Source organism: Tachyglossus aculeatus, chromosome X4 (genome assembly GCF_015852505.1).
Source record: "Tachyglossus aculeatus isolate mTacAcu1 chromosome X4, mTacAcu1.pri, whole genome shotgun sequence".
NCBI lineage: Eukaryota > Metazoa > Chordata > Mammalia > Monotremata > Tachyglossidae > Tachyglossus > Tachyglossus aculeatus.
In genome coordinates this window covers 29,583,372-29,602,274 of record NC_052098.1, presented here as the reverse complement: position 1 = coordinate 29,602,274, position 18,903 = coordinate 29,583,372, and the positions used below count along the sequence as shown (strand labels likewise).

At 39.7% G+C, this 18,903-nt stretch overlaps 1 protein-coding gene across 1 annotated transcript in view; it reads right to left on the bottom strand.

Annotated features, from left to right (window-relative positions):
• Positions 1-18,903, bottom strand: part of SVEP1 (sushi, von Willebrand factor type A, EGF and pentraxin domain containing 1) — a 230,078-nt gene that overhangs the window by 89,480 nt on the left and 121,695 nt on the right. The window contains exons 14-25 of the mRNA XM_038769610.1: positions 18,783-18,891; positions 16,326-16,502; positions 15,379-15,612; positions 14,117-14,278; positions 12,331-12,492; positions 10,882-11,043; positions 9,773-9,864; positions 8,333-8,429; positions 6,830-6,943; positions 5,976-6,089; positions 4,505-4,706; positions 601-758 (exon numbers count right to left, since the gene is read on the bottom strand). Of these exons, the coding sequence (XP_038625538.1) occupies positions 601-758; positions 4,505-4,706; positions 5,976-6,089; positions 6,830-6,943; positions 8,333-8,429; positions 9,773-9,864; positions 10,882-11,043; positions 12,331-12,492; positions 14,117-14,278; positions 15,379-15,612; positions 16,326-16,502; positions 18,783-18,891 (1,783 nt within the window). The remainder of the gene's footprint in view (positions 1-600; positions 759-4,504; positions 4,707-5,975; positions 6,090-6,829; positions 6,944-8,332; positions 8,430-9,772; positions 9,865-10,881; positions 11,044-12,330; positions 12,493-14,116; positions 14,279-15,378; positions 15,613-16,325; positions 16,503-18,782; positions 18,892-18,903) is intronic.

Sequence of the window (18,903 nt, the reverse complement as noted above, 5' to 3'; positions counted from 1 at the left end):
ATTCAGCTATGTGGAGTAACTGGAATGAAATTTATTGGAATTGTTCATGAAGAAAGTATAATCCAGGGCAACCCAATGTTTGGCTTACAAGGTGTCTTTAAAGGTTATATATAAAAATAAATATATTTTTTATTTTTCTCATTATCAACCAGAATATACTTAACATATACATCAGATCAGCTTGAATTTTCTGATTATTCTCCATATCAGGAAAACTTATTTCTCTAGTTGTCTTCTACCCCTTGGTTATTCCTACTTGATTTGGGTGCCAGAATATCTGCTAACAAGAAAGAGCAAGCTCTCTTTACTTGAGAAACTATCATGCCGTTGAGGGATGAAATGTAATAACAACAAACAAAAAAAAAAAGCCAAAAAACCCCACAAGTTTTTGATTCTTCTCATTTCAGGAAAAATAAAGCTACCTTTAGGTCTGAAATAGTGCAGAGTAAAAAATAAAAGAATTACTCATTTCAAAAGCATAAACCAAAATATTTCTGAGCACATCCAACAATAATTTGAATCGGGAAAGACAACTGAATCCTAACAATTTCTTGCCTAAACAACTTAACCACTTTCTACTGACACTGTGGTTCTGTGTACCTGTTTCACACCTGCTGCCTGTAAAGCCAGGACGACATTTACAAATGTATGAGTTCAGTGAATCTACACAGGTGGCCTGATTTCTGCATGGATTGGATGCACATTCATTGATGTTATCTTCACATTGTAGTCCAGTATATCCTTTGACACATTGACACCTGCAATAGCAAAAATATGTGGTGGGAAAAGACCACTGACACGACAGAATCTTACTCAAAACCAAGAGTTATTTAGGTATGAGATAAAAGTGAAGCCTCATATTAAGAGAAATATACACATTTATTAATTGCCATTTCCTTTTCAAAGAAAATTCTCAAAACAGTCAATTTTCAGGTCTGAAAGTAGTGTTAGATGAAATTATAAGGGTGTGCAATCGCTTACTAATAACTGTTCCAGACATAAGAACCAGGAGGCTATGAAAAAGCTGCTTGGAGTGGCAGGCCTTGGGTAGATATTTTAAAGAAACCTCTTCCCTCCACTTATCCTTTCTTAGCCCAGGTATTGGCTCTCCACCTGTGAACAGTACCCAAAACTGAACATCCTCAATATCTGTGATGAAATCTGACAATAATAGCAGTTCAACAAGGAGCAAGGCACATGCCTTCTCCAGGAAAAAAATCTATGACTGTTACTGTAAGTGAAAACCTCTGCACTGGGCACATTCAGTACATGCATGTGTGTATTCAGGGTTCAGCAAATGTGGGCTAAGTTAACAAAGCAGAATTATGACTTGTTAGACATTTCCAATGCTGGGCATGTATACACTTATGAACACCTCTTACTGAAGAATTAAATACTGTACATACCCTCTTTTTCTTGTTCCTCCTATTTTTAAATGATTTTAGCATCTCCTTACTCTGCTAAAATGTAAGCTCTTTGAGGGTAGGGATTAAGTCTATTAACTTTATTGTACCACCCCACCTCTCACCAAGGTCTCTGCACACAATAGAATATCTGTGGGTGCATGTAGAAAGTATCTACCACGGTCAAAACCAAGAAAATAATACTGAAATATCTGAATCTGATGGTATTCCTGCAAGGAGCTATCTTAATCTTCAAACATCTATCTGAAATCTCTCTCAGTAGTTTGGTACACCAAGAAAGTGCCACAGGATGCCATCAAAATTAGTGTTTCCATGAAGAAAGGTGAAACCAGACTTGGAAACCACCAGAGCATTCACTGTGATACATTACCAATAAGAGTCTAGCCAGAATTCTTGTGGTCAAACTGCTGAAGTCTATATATACTCTCCCTAAATTGCAAAGGTTGCTTCAGACCAAAACTTAATACAGTAGATATGACCTTTGCAGATACAGAAAAAAATGTAGAAACACCAGGATCATTATATGGTTTGAATAGACTGTACAAAGGACCTTCATGTGGCTTAGTGGAAAAAGCACGGGCTTGGGAGTCAGAGGTCATAGGTTCTAAACCCGGCTCTGCCACTTGTCAGCTGTGTGACTTTGAGCAAGTCACTTAACTTCCCTGGGCTTCAGGTACCTCATCTGTAAAATGGGGATTAAGACTGTGAGCTCCATGTGGGACAATCTGATGACCTTGTATCTACCCCAGTATTTAGAACAGTGCTTGGCACATAGTAAGTGCTTAACAAATACCAACATTATTATCTGTAATTTATTAATTTATATTAATGTCTGTCTCCCCCTCTAGACTGTAACCTTGTTGTGGGCAGGGAATATGTCTGTTTATTGTTATTTTGTACTTTCCCAAGTGCTTAATACAGTATAGACTGAATGAACGAATGAATTCACATCATCTATAATCCTGGACTCTGGCAATTGCTCCAAAATAAAATTGGTTGAGTCAGAGTGGAAGGCATCTTTCCCCATCATGTCAGAGTACAGCTAGATGTGGTGGTCTAGTCCTGTTCAACTGATCGTATGCCACTGTGCTTGAAAATGCAACAAGGGATCTGGAAGCCTGTGTTAGAATATACTTCCAATCTACTGAGAAATTATTCTCACTCACCAGGCTATGAGTATTATCAAAAGTCTGACACATTCACCCAGGGACTATTATACTCTGATGCCTGTGGTCATAAGGCTAGACACAAGGAAACATGCAGATAATTCTTAATTGTTATAAAGTTGCCAAGCAATTAGCCTAAAGAAAATCCAGGTTGTCCACCAGCTTACATTTAGGAAGAACAATACACAATTAGAGATTTTATTGGAAAAGGAATTAAAGCACTCATCATTTCTGCTACCTACATCATCCCTATAAATTCTAGTCCACGCCTCATCACAGTGGAGAGGTGAAACAGTCAGAAGTAAGGGAATGCCTGATGGGGCTAGGCCATCAGCGGTGAAGGTTTCTACCCAAAAAATCATCTAGGGTGCCTTGTGGGGTGGACAGCCATGGCAAAATTCCTCATAATTTGGCTAAACTCATAATAATAATAATAATAAGAAGGATAGCATTCGTTAAGCACTTACTATGTGCCAAGCACTGTTCTAAGCGCTGGAGTAGATACAAGGTAATCAGGTTGTCCCATGCAAGGTTTACAGTCTTAATCCCCATTTTAAAGATGAGGTAACAGACACAGAGAAGCTAAATGACTTGCCCAAAGTCACACAGCTGACAAGTGGTGGAGCCGAAATTAGAACCCACAGCCTCTGACTCCCGAGCTCATGCTCTTTCCACTATGCCATGCTGCTTCTCTTTCAATCGTATTTATTTAGGGCTTACAGTGTGCAGAGAACTGTACTAAGCACTTGGGAAAGTACAACAGTAAAGGTGACAGTCCCTGACCACAAGGAGCTACCAAGATGTATTTTCATAAACAGTAACATGCCCCACAAGCGGCCAATGCATCAGCACACGTAGAAACTACTTTTTTATGCACACAATGGGGAATGGAATGCATTTTGTCCACTGATCTTTTCAGCCACACCCACATGCATAGATAGGACTTCATTACAGGTAGCATTATCTTCTAGAAGTAACTCTGTAGGAGCATCAAAGAGAGAAAAGAATTTGCAAATGTAGGAAAAAAATCCCAAACTGTCTGCAGGCTTCTCTTTCTTCAGCTGGAAGATTTGTAATGTTTAAGGATAGGAAGAAAGGACAGGGAAGAAGGTCTAAGGGTGCAGTCACAGATTCATGAAGTTTAGCTAAAGGTTTCTGGGGAAAAGAGTGACAGCAGACTAGCCTGGGAAGTGGCTCCCGAGAATGAGGTTGCTCTTTAAGAGCAGTCGCTTCAATATATAGCTCAAATATCTAATCCATCAACACAGCATAGGGCATTTTATGTATGCACAAGTGTAAAAGCACTCATCAATATTTTCAATTGGGCTTACCCCTATAGATAAAATTTTTGTTATCTTCAGAGTCAAAGCCCAAATTGTGTGTGCTTATATAAACATCAAGGCAGCTGCTGAAAGCAAGCCATAACACCCGTGGTCTTTAAAAGGTCAGAGTTGGTATCAGAGTTACTAAAAGCCTCAAACTAGCCAAGAGTCCCTACACCTGAGTATTTAACATTTCAGGAAATGGGTAAAGAGAATGCAACTGCTTAGCCATATTCAATTTCAGGGAAAGAATTTGAGGAAAGAAAAAATCTTGCTTAGTAAAATGGAATTAAGCAATAGTGATATGCTTAGAAGTCCATAGTATCTCTTCCTTAGATCTCAGAGTACTTTCATGAACATTTCATTTTGTCCTAACAGTAGTGCAATGTGTTAAGAGAGAGGGACAAGTATAATTATCTCCATTTTAAGGCTGGTTAAACTAAGACACATAAAGATGAACTGACTTACCCAGTGTCACCTAAAATAAGCACTATAAAACACATTAATGCTGGAGCAGGAACTAGAAATTTGGTTCTCTGAGACTATTTCCAGTGTCCAATAATGCTGCAGAAAATGAATCCTAACATTTTACCTGAAGCTGTTGATGCCATCTACGCAGGTAGCTCCATTCTTACAGGGTCTGCTGAGACAGTCATCTAGGTTTTCTTCACACATGACACCAGAAAAGCCAGGTAAGCATTTGCATATGAACCTCCCTATCCCATCTTCACAAGGAGCATCATTCAAACAAACATCTGAGTTACATTCATTAATTTCAATTTCACAGTGAGTACCTCCAAAGGGAAAGAAAAACAAGCATGTTTAATTAATGAATGAAACCATAAAACAAGTATATAGGTAAAGTCTACTTTCAGAATGCACTGAAGAGTGACAATGTTTTAACAAATGGTCTCTGAGGCTGCAGCCAGTAATTACAGTCCAAGTTCTTGAGATCAAATTTAATCGAATCCTGATACCTGATCAAAACATGGGTGTGACTGCTAGGAAATCATTTCAACCTCGTTGGGCTCAAACACCTCCTCTATAGTAATAACTGTGGTATTTGTTAAATACGTATTATATGCCAGGCACTGTAATAAGTGCTGGGGTGGACACAAGCAAATTGGGTTGAACACAGTCCCTGTCCCATGTCTCAATTCCCATCTTACAGATGGGGTAACTGAGGCACAGAGAAGTAAAGTGACTTGTCCAAGGTCACAAAGCAGATAAGTGGAGGGGCTGGGACTAGAACCCATGACCTTCTGACTCCCTGACCCATTCTCTAAGATGGAGAGGGTCAGATCAGCTTTCCTGTTCACATACAAGAAGGTGTTCATTATTTGTCACCCTGAGCAGAGAAGGGAAACAAACTACCCTGAGTACTCCTTTGGGTAAATTCTCTTCTAGCCAGGGTTGCTTCCCTCTGGAATTAAACATACCAATATAGACACGGAGAAAAAAAAAACAGCTCATGCCCTACATATAATGGAAGGGAGTAAAATATAACTTTGTATTAGCAATTACTGGCTAAAATTAAGTTTTTAAAAGTCTTCAGAGTAAAAAACGAGGTATTTTAATAATCTGCAATTGTTTGGAAAATTAAGTTTACAATGTGGTTTTCACATTGTTTTTGACAAATCAAACGGTAACTGCATTTACTATAGCTAAAATAAGTTATTCTGTATGTTGATCAGTTTCATATTGGGTGAGTTTACTAAATTACATATTTCTTCGTCCCTGGGTTTTAGATTTGACTCCAAATCAACCTGAAACTGAAAAATTAGATCATTGTTTGGGGCATTGGTGAATTTTGCTGGCTAGGTTTCTGAACTCTCAAACTTTGAAATCTCTCCAAAAGACTGAAGCAGCTTTAGAAAACACAGCTCAAAGTAACTGAAAAAAGATGGATAAACGACTGAATCAATCAGTCAATAATGGTATTGATTGAGCATCTGCTGTGCGTAGAGCATGGTTAAACAGTTCTTGGGAGAACAGACCAGGACCAAAAGACATGGTCCCTGCCCTTAGGGGCTACACTTTAATGGATGAATACAGATGCATACCTGTGAATGCATTTGTACATGAGCAGTGATAACCACCAATTTCGTCAATACATTCTCCTTCATTTAAACATGGGTCAGATAGGCATTCATTTATATTTTCTTGACACAACAGACCTGAAAAAAATGAGGTTTTTAATTTACAACAAAGCCTGAGTCTGCATACCCAAATTGTCATGATATCTGTGGGATAAAAATATTCTTTTGAACTTCCTTTACTGGATTTATCATAATAAGAATAAAAACAGACTTGAGCAGTCGGTTGGGGATTAGCTATGATCTTTGTAGGCTAATAATAATTGTGGAATTTGTTAAGCAATATGTGCCAAGCACCATACTAAGTACTGGGGTAGATACAAGACAATCAGGTTGACACAGTCCCTGTCCCACATGGGGCTCACAGTCTAAGAGGGAGGGAAAACAGGTATTTTTCCCCACTTTAGAGATAAGGAAACTGAGGCACAGATAAATCAAGTGGTTTGCCCAGGATCACACAGCAGGCAAATGGCAGAACTGGAATCAGAAGCCAGGTCCTCTGACATTTAGACCCGTGCTTTTTCCATTAGGCCACATTGCTTCTCTAGCCTCACAGGCCCTATAGCTATGCCCAGTGAATGAAATAAAATATAGCAGATTTACTGACCCAAGTCATTTTAAGCAGCCTAGACTTATCATTAATAGACTACCTTATGCGATCTCCTAAAAACATGGTAATCATACGCATATCTGTCTAGTTACGTAAACGTTTTCATTAAGAAAATTCCCGCTTTCTCAAATTCTCAAGCATATTTTACTTAGTCACTGGAACTTTAATGAACTAATGAAGTGTAGTTTTAAAAATGCAATTTTTCCTTCACCTGTGAAACCTGCTTGACAGTGGCAAGTGAATGCCTTAATACCATCTTTGCAAACTCCATTGTTCAGGCAAGGTGAGGAACTGCACTCGTTGATGTCTACTTCACATTTAACACCTGAAAGGAAAACACAGTTACAGTACATTGGAGAATACAGGGAAGGCACAGAGGTCAAATCATTATTTTATTATACGTATGAATGGTTAGGGAAAGCATTTTCCCTGCAAATTTTCACAAAGGTCTAGGTTAAAGAGCCCGCAGAAAAGTTCTAAAAAAGTATATAAGCAGGCCATAACACACAGAGATTATTGACTAGAAAAAGAGCCATTACAATGAAAAATACAACATTTTTGCAATAGCAAATTACAAAGGAAAATTGAATCTATGCTTGATTTGTCCTTACTCTGTCAGAATTGGCCACTTTTAAGTACTCACAGAAAGCATGTTAATGTTTTATAAGATCACCTTTTCTTTATGCTAAATGTAACCTGGAAGATGGATCAAACCTAACATTTTATCATCTTGTGTTGGTCCAAGCTGGCTAATTTGGCACATAGATACGGGAAACTGCTCACTGATGGGGTTGTGATTTGCATGAGGCATTAGGTTGGCTTACAAATTTGTCTGCGATTCCTATCAAATCTACCAATCCTGAGCAGAAGGGGTTGAACTCTGATCCAATATGCACCCCTCTACCCCCCATCCCCACCAGCCATATGATGCAATCTGACACCAGGCAGCTGCGATGGAGGCAGCCCAGGCAGCATTTCTCCAGGTCTGGCAAGGAGCCCTGGAATATTTTTTCATGTGTGTTGTTTGTTAAATAAAAAAAAATGAGGTTTCTCAGGCTTGGTGATGAGCTTTCCTACTTTCCCCACACATGCTTCAGCTTGGGAAGAAATTGTGCATGTGTCTCTTCCTCCTCCCTCCCTCCTTCTCGGCGTCTCCCCCTACTCAGAAGAAGGGGTGACCTAGTCAAACTATGACCCAATCCGTCAGTAGCCATTAAAAGCCACTCATCAGATCATCTTGAAGGATTTCACCTTATTAATGTTTCACAACAAAAAATGAGCCAACCTGTCATGGAAGTCTCAGGAGCTCTCCTGGAGGGAAAATTCTTTTGCGAAGGACAACCTAGTGACAACAGCTTAGAAACCAGTTAAATATAGTGGATTTGGACAAGGAGGAGGGGGCTAGCAAGATGGGGGAAAACAAAACGAAAACAAAAAACCATGAGCCACAAGAAGGGCAGTCCATGTTGGACTCTTGATAAGGAAGGAAGTGAGGTGATGTTCACTGGTAAAGCTTAGCATTCAGCTGGGAGAACTACCAGACAATAACCAGTGGACAGCTAAGGGAAGTAGAGCAGGAGTTTCAGGGGTACAGTAACCTCTGAGGTTCACTTAGGACCAAATTACCAGATCAGAAATATTGCTTTAAATCAATAGTTTTGAAACTATCTTGAAGTTCATAATTTATAAACTTAAAATTTTTCTCCTAGCTTACCTGTATATCCAGGTGGGCATGCACAAATATATCCGCTTCCAACTTGTTCGCATGTTCCACTATTATGACACGGGTTTCGAAAGCACTCATGAAAAACCTGCCAGTAGTGGAAAGGGAAGAAAATTGTAACAGGGCCATGTTTCTCATTATATGACTTGTTGACCCAAGACCCAGGGCCAATATCAACATCTTATCATCTACATGAATAGTATTTATTGGTAATAATAATAATAATAATAATGGCATTTGTTAAGCACTTACTATGTGCAAAGCACTGTTCTAAGCGCTGGGGAGGATACACGGTGATCAGGTTGTCCCACTTAGGGCTCACAGTCTTAATCCCCATTTTACAGATGAGGTAACTGAGGCCCAAAGAAATGAAGTGACTTGCCCAAAGTCCCACAGCTGACAATTGGTGGAGCTAGGATTTGAACCCATGACCTCTGACTCCAAAGCCTGGGCTCTTTCCAGTGAGCCACTCTGCTTCTCTGGGGTAGCTGGGGATACTTCAATCACATGATCATTAAAACTCCCAATTGCAGGAGTAGGTTGCAGTGGCTGGATCCTGACCCTATCACTTTCTCTGAAACCTTTTAAGACTCATGGGGTACAGAGAATGGGGACAGAGCCAGATCCATGTGATTGAGGTTGCCCAGCTGCTATAATGTTGAGCGTAGTCATTTCTCATCCATTTGTCCAACTCTTCCCTTACCATAGTGAGGGCAAGGTGTGTGTGGAGGGGGGAGAGAGGGGGAGAGGGAGAGAAAAACACATTCAAAGGAGGGGAATATTTACTGGGGCTATGCCACCAGTAGTGAAGGAACAACTAAAATATCTCACATGATGTAGCAGCTCAGTAAAATTCCTCAAAATAACTGGCTAACATGAATGGCAAAAATCATAGTTGCCAGCTTCCCTTGGCATCAGCATTAGGCCACAGTCCCTTTGGCTGTAAATCGATTTTGTGGGCATGCTCTTTTCAGTACACCACACTTCCACCTGCCCCCTGGCTTGTTTCAGCTGGTGCGAATAGTGCTGTGCAAACTATCTACACTATAACGCACTCCTTCACACAGGTTCTTGGATCTGAAGTCTCTACGTTTACAGTGCTTGGCACATAGTAAGTGCTTAACAAATACCATCCTTATTATTATTTGAGAGTGGGACCGAGGATTAGTCAGAAGACTCCATCTGCTTCCAGTGAATTTGTTTTGGTAAGACAATACTTAGCACCAGAGCCTCTGGAGTGCTCTATTAAATTGACTAAAGTGATTCTTTTACATTTCCTGTACTACTTTATTGGATGAAAGCAACAATTTCAGTTATTTTACTCTCTCATTTGAGGGGATATTTCATTTCATAATTAAACTAAATGCTGTATTCATGATACTGACAAAACAGCCCGTTAGCGTGATCATTTGAAATAGATAATTTTCTTGCCTGGCTACTAACTTGATACTTCTTGGTGATATGTCCAGGAGATGCAGGCAACCTTATGCTTTCCTCTGCGGCAGAGAAAGTAGAGCTAAAGCCTAGAAGAAATTGATAAGAAAATCACTGATTTGCTGCTCAGAAACCAAGGTGGTGCAGAGTGAATTAAATAAGGTTTCAAAAGAAATATTTTAAGTGCATTTTTGGGATTAAGTACTTTAGTGAACGGTAAGACATATTCAATTATATTATCTATCCTGAAAGCCTATTAAAATGAGAAAGCAGGGAATTGCTGAAACAGTAGTTGATTCCCTCTAGTGGCCACATTGCTTGTCACATCTATATACCCATTGATCAAACTCCTACAGTGTCAGGAGCTAAAATTTCTGATGACCATGTTGTCTTTCTGGAAAGGCCCTCAAGAAAACATCTTCGACATGTCTCAAATTTTTGAAACATATGCTCAAGCAGGCAATATTCTGACAGTCCAGTGCCCAGGTAAACCTTGGGTACATTCATCATCACCAATTGTATTTATTGAGCGCTTACTATGTGCAGAGCACTGTACTAAGCGCTTGGGAAGTACAAATTGGCAACACATAGAGACAGTCCCTACCCAACAGTGGGCTCACAGTCTAAAAGTACATTGATGGCAGGATAGTAAGAAAAGCTCTGTAGCAGGGCTATATCAGAGAACTGTTTGGAAAACCCACTCATGAAAATTATCTGCTTGCTTCTTTGGGCTGCATACCATGATGGTGAACAGAATGGATCAGGCAAGCATTCTGGGGCCAATAATAACGTTATTAAGACTGTGAACCCCAAATGGGACAACGTGATTACTTTGTATCTACCCCAGTGCTTAGAACCATGCTTGGCACATAGTAAGCACTTAACAGATACCATCATTATTATTAACAGTGCTTGGCACAATAGTAAGTGCTTAAATATCATCATCCTCATTTTGTTATTAATATATAATGTCCTTTTCGGGTGTAGATACAACCACCAACACACCACTTTCAATTTAGATTTCTCAACTAAAGAGGGCAGCATCAGAAATAAAAGAGCCCCTTAAACACTACATTTCTTAAAAATAGAAGTGAATGCAAACGTACTTGAACAATCTGTAATGGATCTGGCACCAGTAATCGTTGTTGTTCCATAAAAGGGGCAAGATAGACAGAAGGATTTTCCTGGATCTGGTTGGTAGTAGTCTCGGGGGCAAGGATAACAAGGCATTAAACCAGAGCGTGAAAATTCTCCTACTGGACAAGGCACTGTGAATAAAAAAAGTAAACGGTTGACAATTTAAATATTGTTTAAAAAAAACCCAAGGGAGAATGAGGACTTGACCATACTTTCTGTTTTTGTCTGAAAGAGAAATGTAGTTGGGAGAAAAGTATTGCTTTTTTGAAAGCATTTGAACATATCCCTTCTATTCTTACATTTATACTCTCCCATTCCCCTATCAGTAACATTTTAATATCTGTCTCCTCTTCTAGACTGTGAGCTCTTTTGGGCAGGGACTGTGTCTATCAACTCTGCTGTAATGTACTCTCCTAAGTGCCTAGTACAGAAGTCGGCACACAGTATGAAATCAATAAATATCACTGAACATATTATGAATCCATATTTTATTTTTCAGGAGAAAATATAGAACCCACTCATTTTCTAAACTGAAATTATTATGCAAATGAGCAAACCTTGGGTTTCTTAAAACTGAAAATGCAGAACTCATTGAAACTCCCACAGATTAAATGAGGTGATCCTGCAATACATTTATCAGATATTCCTTGACAATTATTTGAAAAAAATGTTAAACTAGAGAAATAGCTAGTAAACAGTACCTATTTCCTCATGGAAATACATTTTCTCTATTTGCAGAGAATAACTTTATTTTTCATTCATTCCCATGCTAATTTTCTGTAGGTTTCCAGCACAGCCCAAAATACATCACAAATAACTACACCATAAACACCTAGGAAATGGCCTGGGAAGGAACAGTTCAGCAGGGCTAACCATGGCTGTCACAGTGATAGAAGCAGAGCCCCAGCTGTTGTCAATAAAGAGGAAGCAGATGAGATGAAATAAAGAGATGTGGGAAAAACTGTGTCTAATCACTGCTGCCATCACACCCCTTGGGTTTACTTCCGGTGAAAAGCAAGACCCAAGGAAATCTCATCAGTCTTTTCAGGTGGTGAGATGGAATCCCCAAAACTTGATGTCTCACCTAATGAGGGACATCTGGTCAGGCTAGTGTATAGCTTGAACTTGAAAGGTCTCAGGTTACCCAGATTTGATGAAAAGGAACTGATTTTGTTACAAATCGAAAAATCTTTCTTCATGTTGATTGACTGTCACATAAGTTATTCTGTTGGTCAATCAGTTTATCAACAAACACTTCTCGAGCACACCCATTTTTTATCAAGGGAAAAACATATGACAATTGAGGTACAATTCTTTTCTCATTTATAATGCTAAAAAGACATTCATGGAAAACTTTCCTATTCACTGTACACTAGCTGTATATTTTGGAGAATTTCAGCTCCTAGGTTTCGACTCACCTCCACAGGCAGAAATATTGACAGCCCCTCGTTTCACAGTTGACGTATGCTTTGGACAAGGGGCACAGCTCCTAGAACCAAATGCAGGCTGATAGGTACCAAGTGGACATGATTCACAAGTCTCAAGGCCATTGGATGAGTAGGTGCCTTGCTTGCATTGAGCTAAAAAGTAAAATTACATATAAACAGTGAACATGAGGTCAAGACATATTCAAGATTCCCAAGTCACCAGGATTTATAAAAGATGTGTTTCCTATACAATAAGAAAGATGTGAAGGATTCTTCTATAGAAATGATTGAAGGTGTAACATTTTTCTACACTTTTAAGAACTGCATTGATAGAGCTGTAAATGTCCAAGTTTACCATTCTAACCACTGTGGGAGATGCTGTTTTTAGATTTATGCTTGAGAGGCTCTTAAACTGCACCTGTTTTGTAAATAGAATCTGTTTTCAAACTATTTACAGCCACATAAGTGTCCAAATGTTTGTAAACATTTTCATTAATGATCAGAGAAGCAGTGTTGCTCAGTGGAAAGAGCACGGGCTTTGGAGTCAGAGGTCATGGGTTCCAATCCTGCTCCGCCACTTAGTTGTGTGACTTTGGGCAAGTCACAACTTCTCTGTGCCTCAGTTACCTCATCTGTAAAATGGGGATTAAGACTGTGAGCCCCACGTGGGACAAACTGTTCACCTTGTAACCTCCCCAGCGCATAGAACAGTGCTTTGCACATAGTAAGTGCTTAATAAATGCTATTATTATTATTATCATCATCTCTGCTTTGATAATTTGGAGTGGAAGTGTTTTGAGTATGGTTTGGGTTTAGCCGTAATGGTACTTGTGATTAGATTATCTAGCTCATAAGATTGCAAGTGTAAGGCTAATTTTAAGAAACTGATATTTTAACTCACAAAGTTCAATTGTTTTAACTACCTAAAAAATCCCACAATTGCTCTGTAATTAAAATCACATGGGAGGCAGTCTGTTCTAAAAGGAATATTAATAATAATGGTATTTGTTAAGTGCTTACTATGTGTGAAGCATTGTTCTAAGCGCTGGGGGATACAAGGTGATGAAGTTGTCCCACGTGGGGCTCACAGTCTTAATCCCCATTTTACAGATGAGGTAACTGAGGCACAGAGAAGTTCAGTGGCTTGCCCAAGGTCACACAGCTGACAAGTAGCAGAGCCGGGATTAGAACCCATGACCTCTGATTCCCAAGCCCGGACTCTTCCCACTGAGCCACGAAGAGGCCCAGATATCTGAAGTGCTCAGAATTTCCAACTCTGCCACTCCTACTTAGTGACCATTGGCAAGTTTCTCTCTCTGACCTCCATTTCCCCATCTGTAAGGGATCATGTGAGGTCCAAAATGAGAATTCATGTGAATTGTATTTGGAAAAATGAACTCAAGGTAGTATTATAATGATTATACCAAATTTCTCACTACCATTTTCAATTTTAAAGAGCCAGAGAAGCAGTCTGGCCTGGTGGAGAGAGCGTGGGCCTGGGTTCTAATCTTGGACTGCCTCAAGCCTGCTGAGTGACGTTGGGCAAGTCACTTAACTTCTCCGGGCCTCAGTTTCTCATCAGGAAAATAGAGATTCCATACCTGTTCTCCCTCCCCATTAGACTGTGAGCCCCATCTGGACAGAAACTGGGTCCAACTCAATTATCTTGTATTTACCCCAGTGCTCAGTAGAGTGCTTGACACAGAATAAGCCCTTAACAAACATCATCATTATTAGCCAGAAACACAGTTTGGGCTTTTCTAAGATTAGCTCTTACCTTTACATTCAGAGAGGCTCCGAGAATGTAGGTATTCAGTGTAACTACCACTTGGGCAAAGTTTGCATTCAAGCTGCCCCTCCTCATCTTGGTAGGATCCAATCCAGCAGCTTTCACAGGTTGTATGCTCCAGAGAATAATATGTACCCAAAGGGCAATTAACTGAAAAAATACCATAAGCAAGCCACATGAAGTTTAATTATGGAATATCACAGAAACATATCTTGTGCTTCGGCCAAGACATATTCTTCAAAAACGTAGCTGTACCACCATGGGGTGCACTTTGCTAAAGGATTTAGGTGCAATTAGTTAAGTTCCATCCCACAACGAACCCCAGCATGATGGCTGAGCACTCGATTGACTGGAACAGGATGGACAGTGCCACACCTTTGACTTCTGGCAGTAATGACATGTGCATGCACATCACTAGCCTAAGAAAGAAAAAAATACATGTGAAAAGGTTCTAATCCTGATTCTGTCACTTGTCTGCTGTATGACCTAGGACAAGTCACTTGATTTCTCTGCGTCTCAGTTACCTCATCTGTAAAATGGGGATTAAGACTGTGAGACCCACAGGGAACGTGGACTGCGTCCAACCTGATTAGCTTGTTTAGCACAGTGCCTTGCAGATAGTAAGAGTTTAAAACAAATGTCATTAAAAAATACTATTGATTACACCCACTTCCTCCACAACACTTGTAGTTTATTGCTTGGCCCACCCCACCTGTAATTTATTTTAACAGCTGTCTCTCCCTCTAGTCTGTAAACCCTTAAAGTCAAGGATTCTATGTACCTACTACACTGTACTCTCTCAAACATTTATTACAGTCCTCTATATTAAAGTGGTCAATAAATACTTTTGATGGATTGATTAACAATTCACCCACAGGAATGAGTTTGACCTGGCTGCTCTGTATTGCTATACCTATTCATTACTCAGTTCAGTAATGAAAATGCTATAAATGTTCATCTCTGGACACAGTTTGACTCAAAGATCTTAGCTAGGAAAAACTCCAGAGCCTACAGACAATAGCTAGTGTGTGAAGGAAGCTGGAACTGATCCAGAAAGTTGTGGCATAAGCAATGTGTAATCACAGGTTTAGGAGACTTTATACAACAGAATTTTATACAGAAAACAATTTTTCGTTCTATTTCAGAAGCAGCCATCTGTTCTGCTTTGAATGTGAGAGGCCAAAAAACAAACTTGTGTCATATCTTGCGGCTCACAGATTATTTTTGATCTCTGGAAATCAAAATCTTACCACACATACGTCCCCTCAGCACTGAACCTGGTCTGCAGAATAAAAAGGCCTTTTCCGTTTCTAACGAATTGCTGTCAGCTACAACCAGATCAGATGCCAGCTGGAAAGAATACATGGGTTCCTTATTGAGGGTCCTTTTCAACCTATTTGTAATGGTTTCTAATGTCTTAAGGAGCCGCTGCTGGTTTTCAGATTCCAGTGTATCATTTCTTTCATCCGGCAGAGGCACGCTAGCTAAAATTCAAAGGCAAATACACAAGACAAAAACATAAAAATGTACAATAGGGCATATATGAGATAATGGAATGTTCCAGCAATGGAATGTCACTGAATAAAAACATCCCTGTGAAAAGCTGTTGGTTACTTCATGGAAATCAACAACAGGGTTCCAATCGTAACTGGTGTGGTCAGAACACATTGTTACCATCTAGCCACCATATAACTGATCTAAGATCCTGTAAAGACTTGGAAACTTGGCAGCACCCACTAAAATGTATCTAAGGTGGGAAGAGGATCTGTCCCTTTAGCACAAGAATCACAGAGACTGAAAATAAATGCCAACAAATTTCTACAGCAGGTAGAATTGTAGGACAACATTTCATATGCTCTATACTTTTTTGACCATCAAACTCTATTTTACAGTGAGGATGGTCTAACTGGGTTGACTATCTGGGACTCCTTTGTTTCTTAAACTCTAACACCTCTTTTTGACAGGCAGAGAGAGACGGTGGCTCAAGGAATGCACTATTAGCTTGTTAGGATTCCAAGGAAATCTACAACTTAGGAAAAAATGGTGAATAATGAATACCAGATGGAAAGGAACTGACCAACCCCTGTACAAAAATAGTCTGACTATTGCAACAATCTATGTACACATTAAAATTTGTATTTGGTTGTTTTAGGTTTGGAATCTCAGAAAACAGGTCATTTTACACTGATTCTCTTACCTGTGATGTTAAAAATTAACTTAATTTTGTGATCAGACAGAGGAATACTGGGCCTTTCATGTCTTTTGATACGGGAGGATGCATGTCTAGCAGGTTTCTGTGTCTGCTTTTGCATTTCTTCTACGAAATCATCATAGGAATAATCAAGTCTGTTAGCTGCACCCCAACCACCAGGTCCTTGAGCCATTGAAATGAAGGAAAAACGTGTCAATCAATGATTGCTGTAGTGAGTGAACACAAGCCAAACTTTTTAAAAAATCATTCATTCATTCAATTATATTTATTGAGCACTTATTGTGTGCAGAGCACTAGACTAAGCACATGGGAGAATACAATATAACAATGAACAGATACATTCCCTGCCCACAATGAGCTTACAGTCTAAGGGGGGGGGGGGAACCAGACACCAATACAAATACATAAATTAAATTAAAATCAAACAATGAGCACTTACTGAGAAACTGGAGGTGGATAGCAGGGTTCTACACATTGACCCTCTATAAATGTTTTTTCCTGGTTGGATCACTTTCCTGGGCCAGAATGTTTGGTATTTTTGGTGCTGATAAAGAAGGCCAAAGTGCCTTGGTTGGTGAGAGAAGCCATTTCTGCCTTTCCAGAAATGTGTCTCAGTTCTAACCTTGAGGGGTAACTTCTGGGATTGAAAAGTGAATTTCACCTCTATTCTTCCTGCAGTCCTTACCCAACCCTTAGACAATCAACAGTAATACTAATTCTAATAATAATCATAATAATAATTAAGATATTTGTTAATACAAACTATGTGACAAGCACTGTACTAAGCATGGGGTAGATTAAATTGCTAATCAAGTCAGCCAGTCTCTGCTCCACATGGGGCTCACAGTCTTAGTAGGAGGGAGGACAGCTATTTAATCCCCATTCAGATGAGGAAACTGTGGCATGGAGAAGTGACTTGCCCAAGTTCACACAGCAGAGTCAGGATTAGAACCTAGGCCCCCGACTCCCAAGCCCTTGCTCTTTCCATTACATCACAGTATACCTGCTACCCTCAGACTCAATGGCTGAAATATCTACCTCCCCTACTTCCCACACTATTACTGCTTTAAAATCTATAGGGGTTGTACGAGGTTGGGTGTAGAGGACAAGAAATGATGTACTGTTTCCTTCATCGGGTAGATCCAGCATCTTTATAAGACAAAGTAGCCATGATAAAATCTAACTTTCCATCTAGAGTAGTTTCCCTTTCTGGCAAAGATGACTTACCCTTGAATATTCAAATTCTCTCAGACTGAGGGAGGGCCATATTACAAATCTGAAATTTGGAACTCAAATGAGATTTTTCTTTTTCTTTTTTGAAAATCTCAGAATAATTCAATGAAGTCATTTGCAATTTGTTTGATCCTTAAATAATTTCAATCATTTTTCCAATGGTTGACACAATCAGCTCTTCAGTTTAGTATATTACACTTCACTGTAGTGGGGGACTCGATCAATCCATCAATTGTTGGTATTTATTGAATGCTCACTGCGTGCAAAACACTGTTCTAAGCATTTAGGAGAATACAATAGAGTTGGAAGATATAATACCTGCCCTCGAGGAGTTTACACTATGGTAACAAGTAGAGATAGTGGAATGTCAATGGTATTGAAAGCTTTTGCCTGTAGAATCACCTAGGGTATTTTGCAAGGTGAAGAGATCCAGCAAGAATCCTGAAAATAGCTGATCAGTGTGGGCAATAATAACTTCAGCGTTTTTTTAACATTTTTTTATGGTATTTGTTCAGCACTTACTATGTGCCAGGTACTGTACTGAGCGTTGAGGTGCAAGCAAGCAAATTGGGTTGGATACAGTCCCTGTCCCATTTGGGGCTCACAATCTCAATCCCCATTTTACAGATGAGATAACTGAGGCACAAAGAAGTGACCTGCCGAAGATCACACAGCAGACAAGTGGCAGATCTGGGATCAGAACCCATGAACTTCTGACTCCCAGGCCCGTGCTCTATCCACTACGCCATGCCGCTTCATACATCAGTGGATGCTGGCTTTTTGAGCTACAGGCACTGCAATGGCACTGTGACACAGTCATTTGGTCCATAAATGAGTACTAAATGCAAACCTCCTGGGCTCCATTTACAATGTGTTGCACCCCTGCCTGTCAACTTGATTACTGCACTTCATGCCTCAGTGAGCACTGGAATGTGTCTGTTTACTGTTGTACTCTCCCAAGTGCTTAGTACAGTGTTCTGCACACAGTAGGCACTCAATAAATACAATTGAGATAAGAGAGTGTGGGAGTGCTGAGCAAACCGCCATCACAATAGTCCATTTCTTTACCCAAGTTCTCGGTCCTGAAACAGGTGAAGCTCAGCTCTTGTTTTCGATGGGAGATTCCATGATCATGCCTAAATAGTCACACATTAATCTACAATATTTCTGATGCTAGATGGATCAGGCAACTTTGAAAAGAGAAATTACCAATTGCAAATCCATTTTCATAGTCATAATTATATTCTAGACAATGTCTCTTTGTCAAGTCCTCCAGTTTGCAGTCAATATCATCAACATCATTGCAAAATGATGGGACCTGCAAATAGAA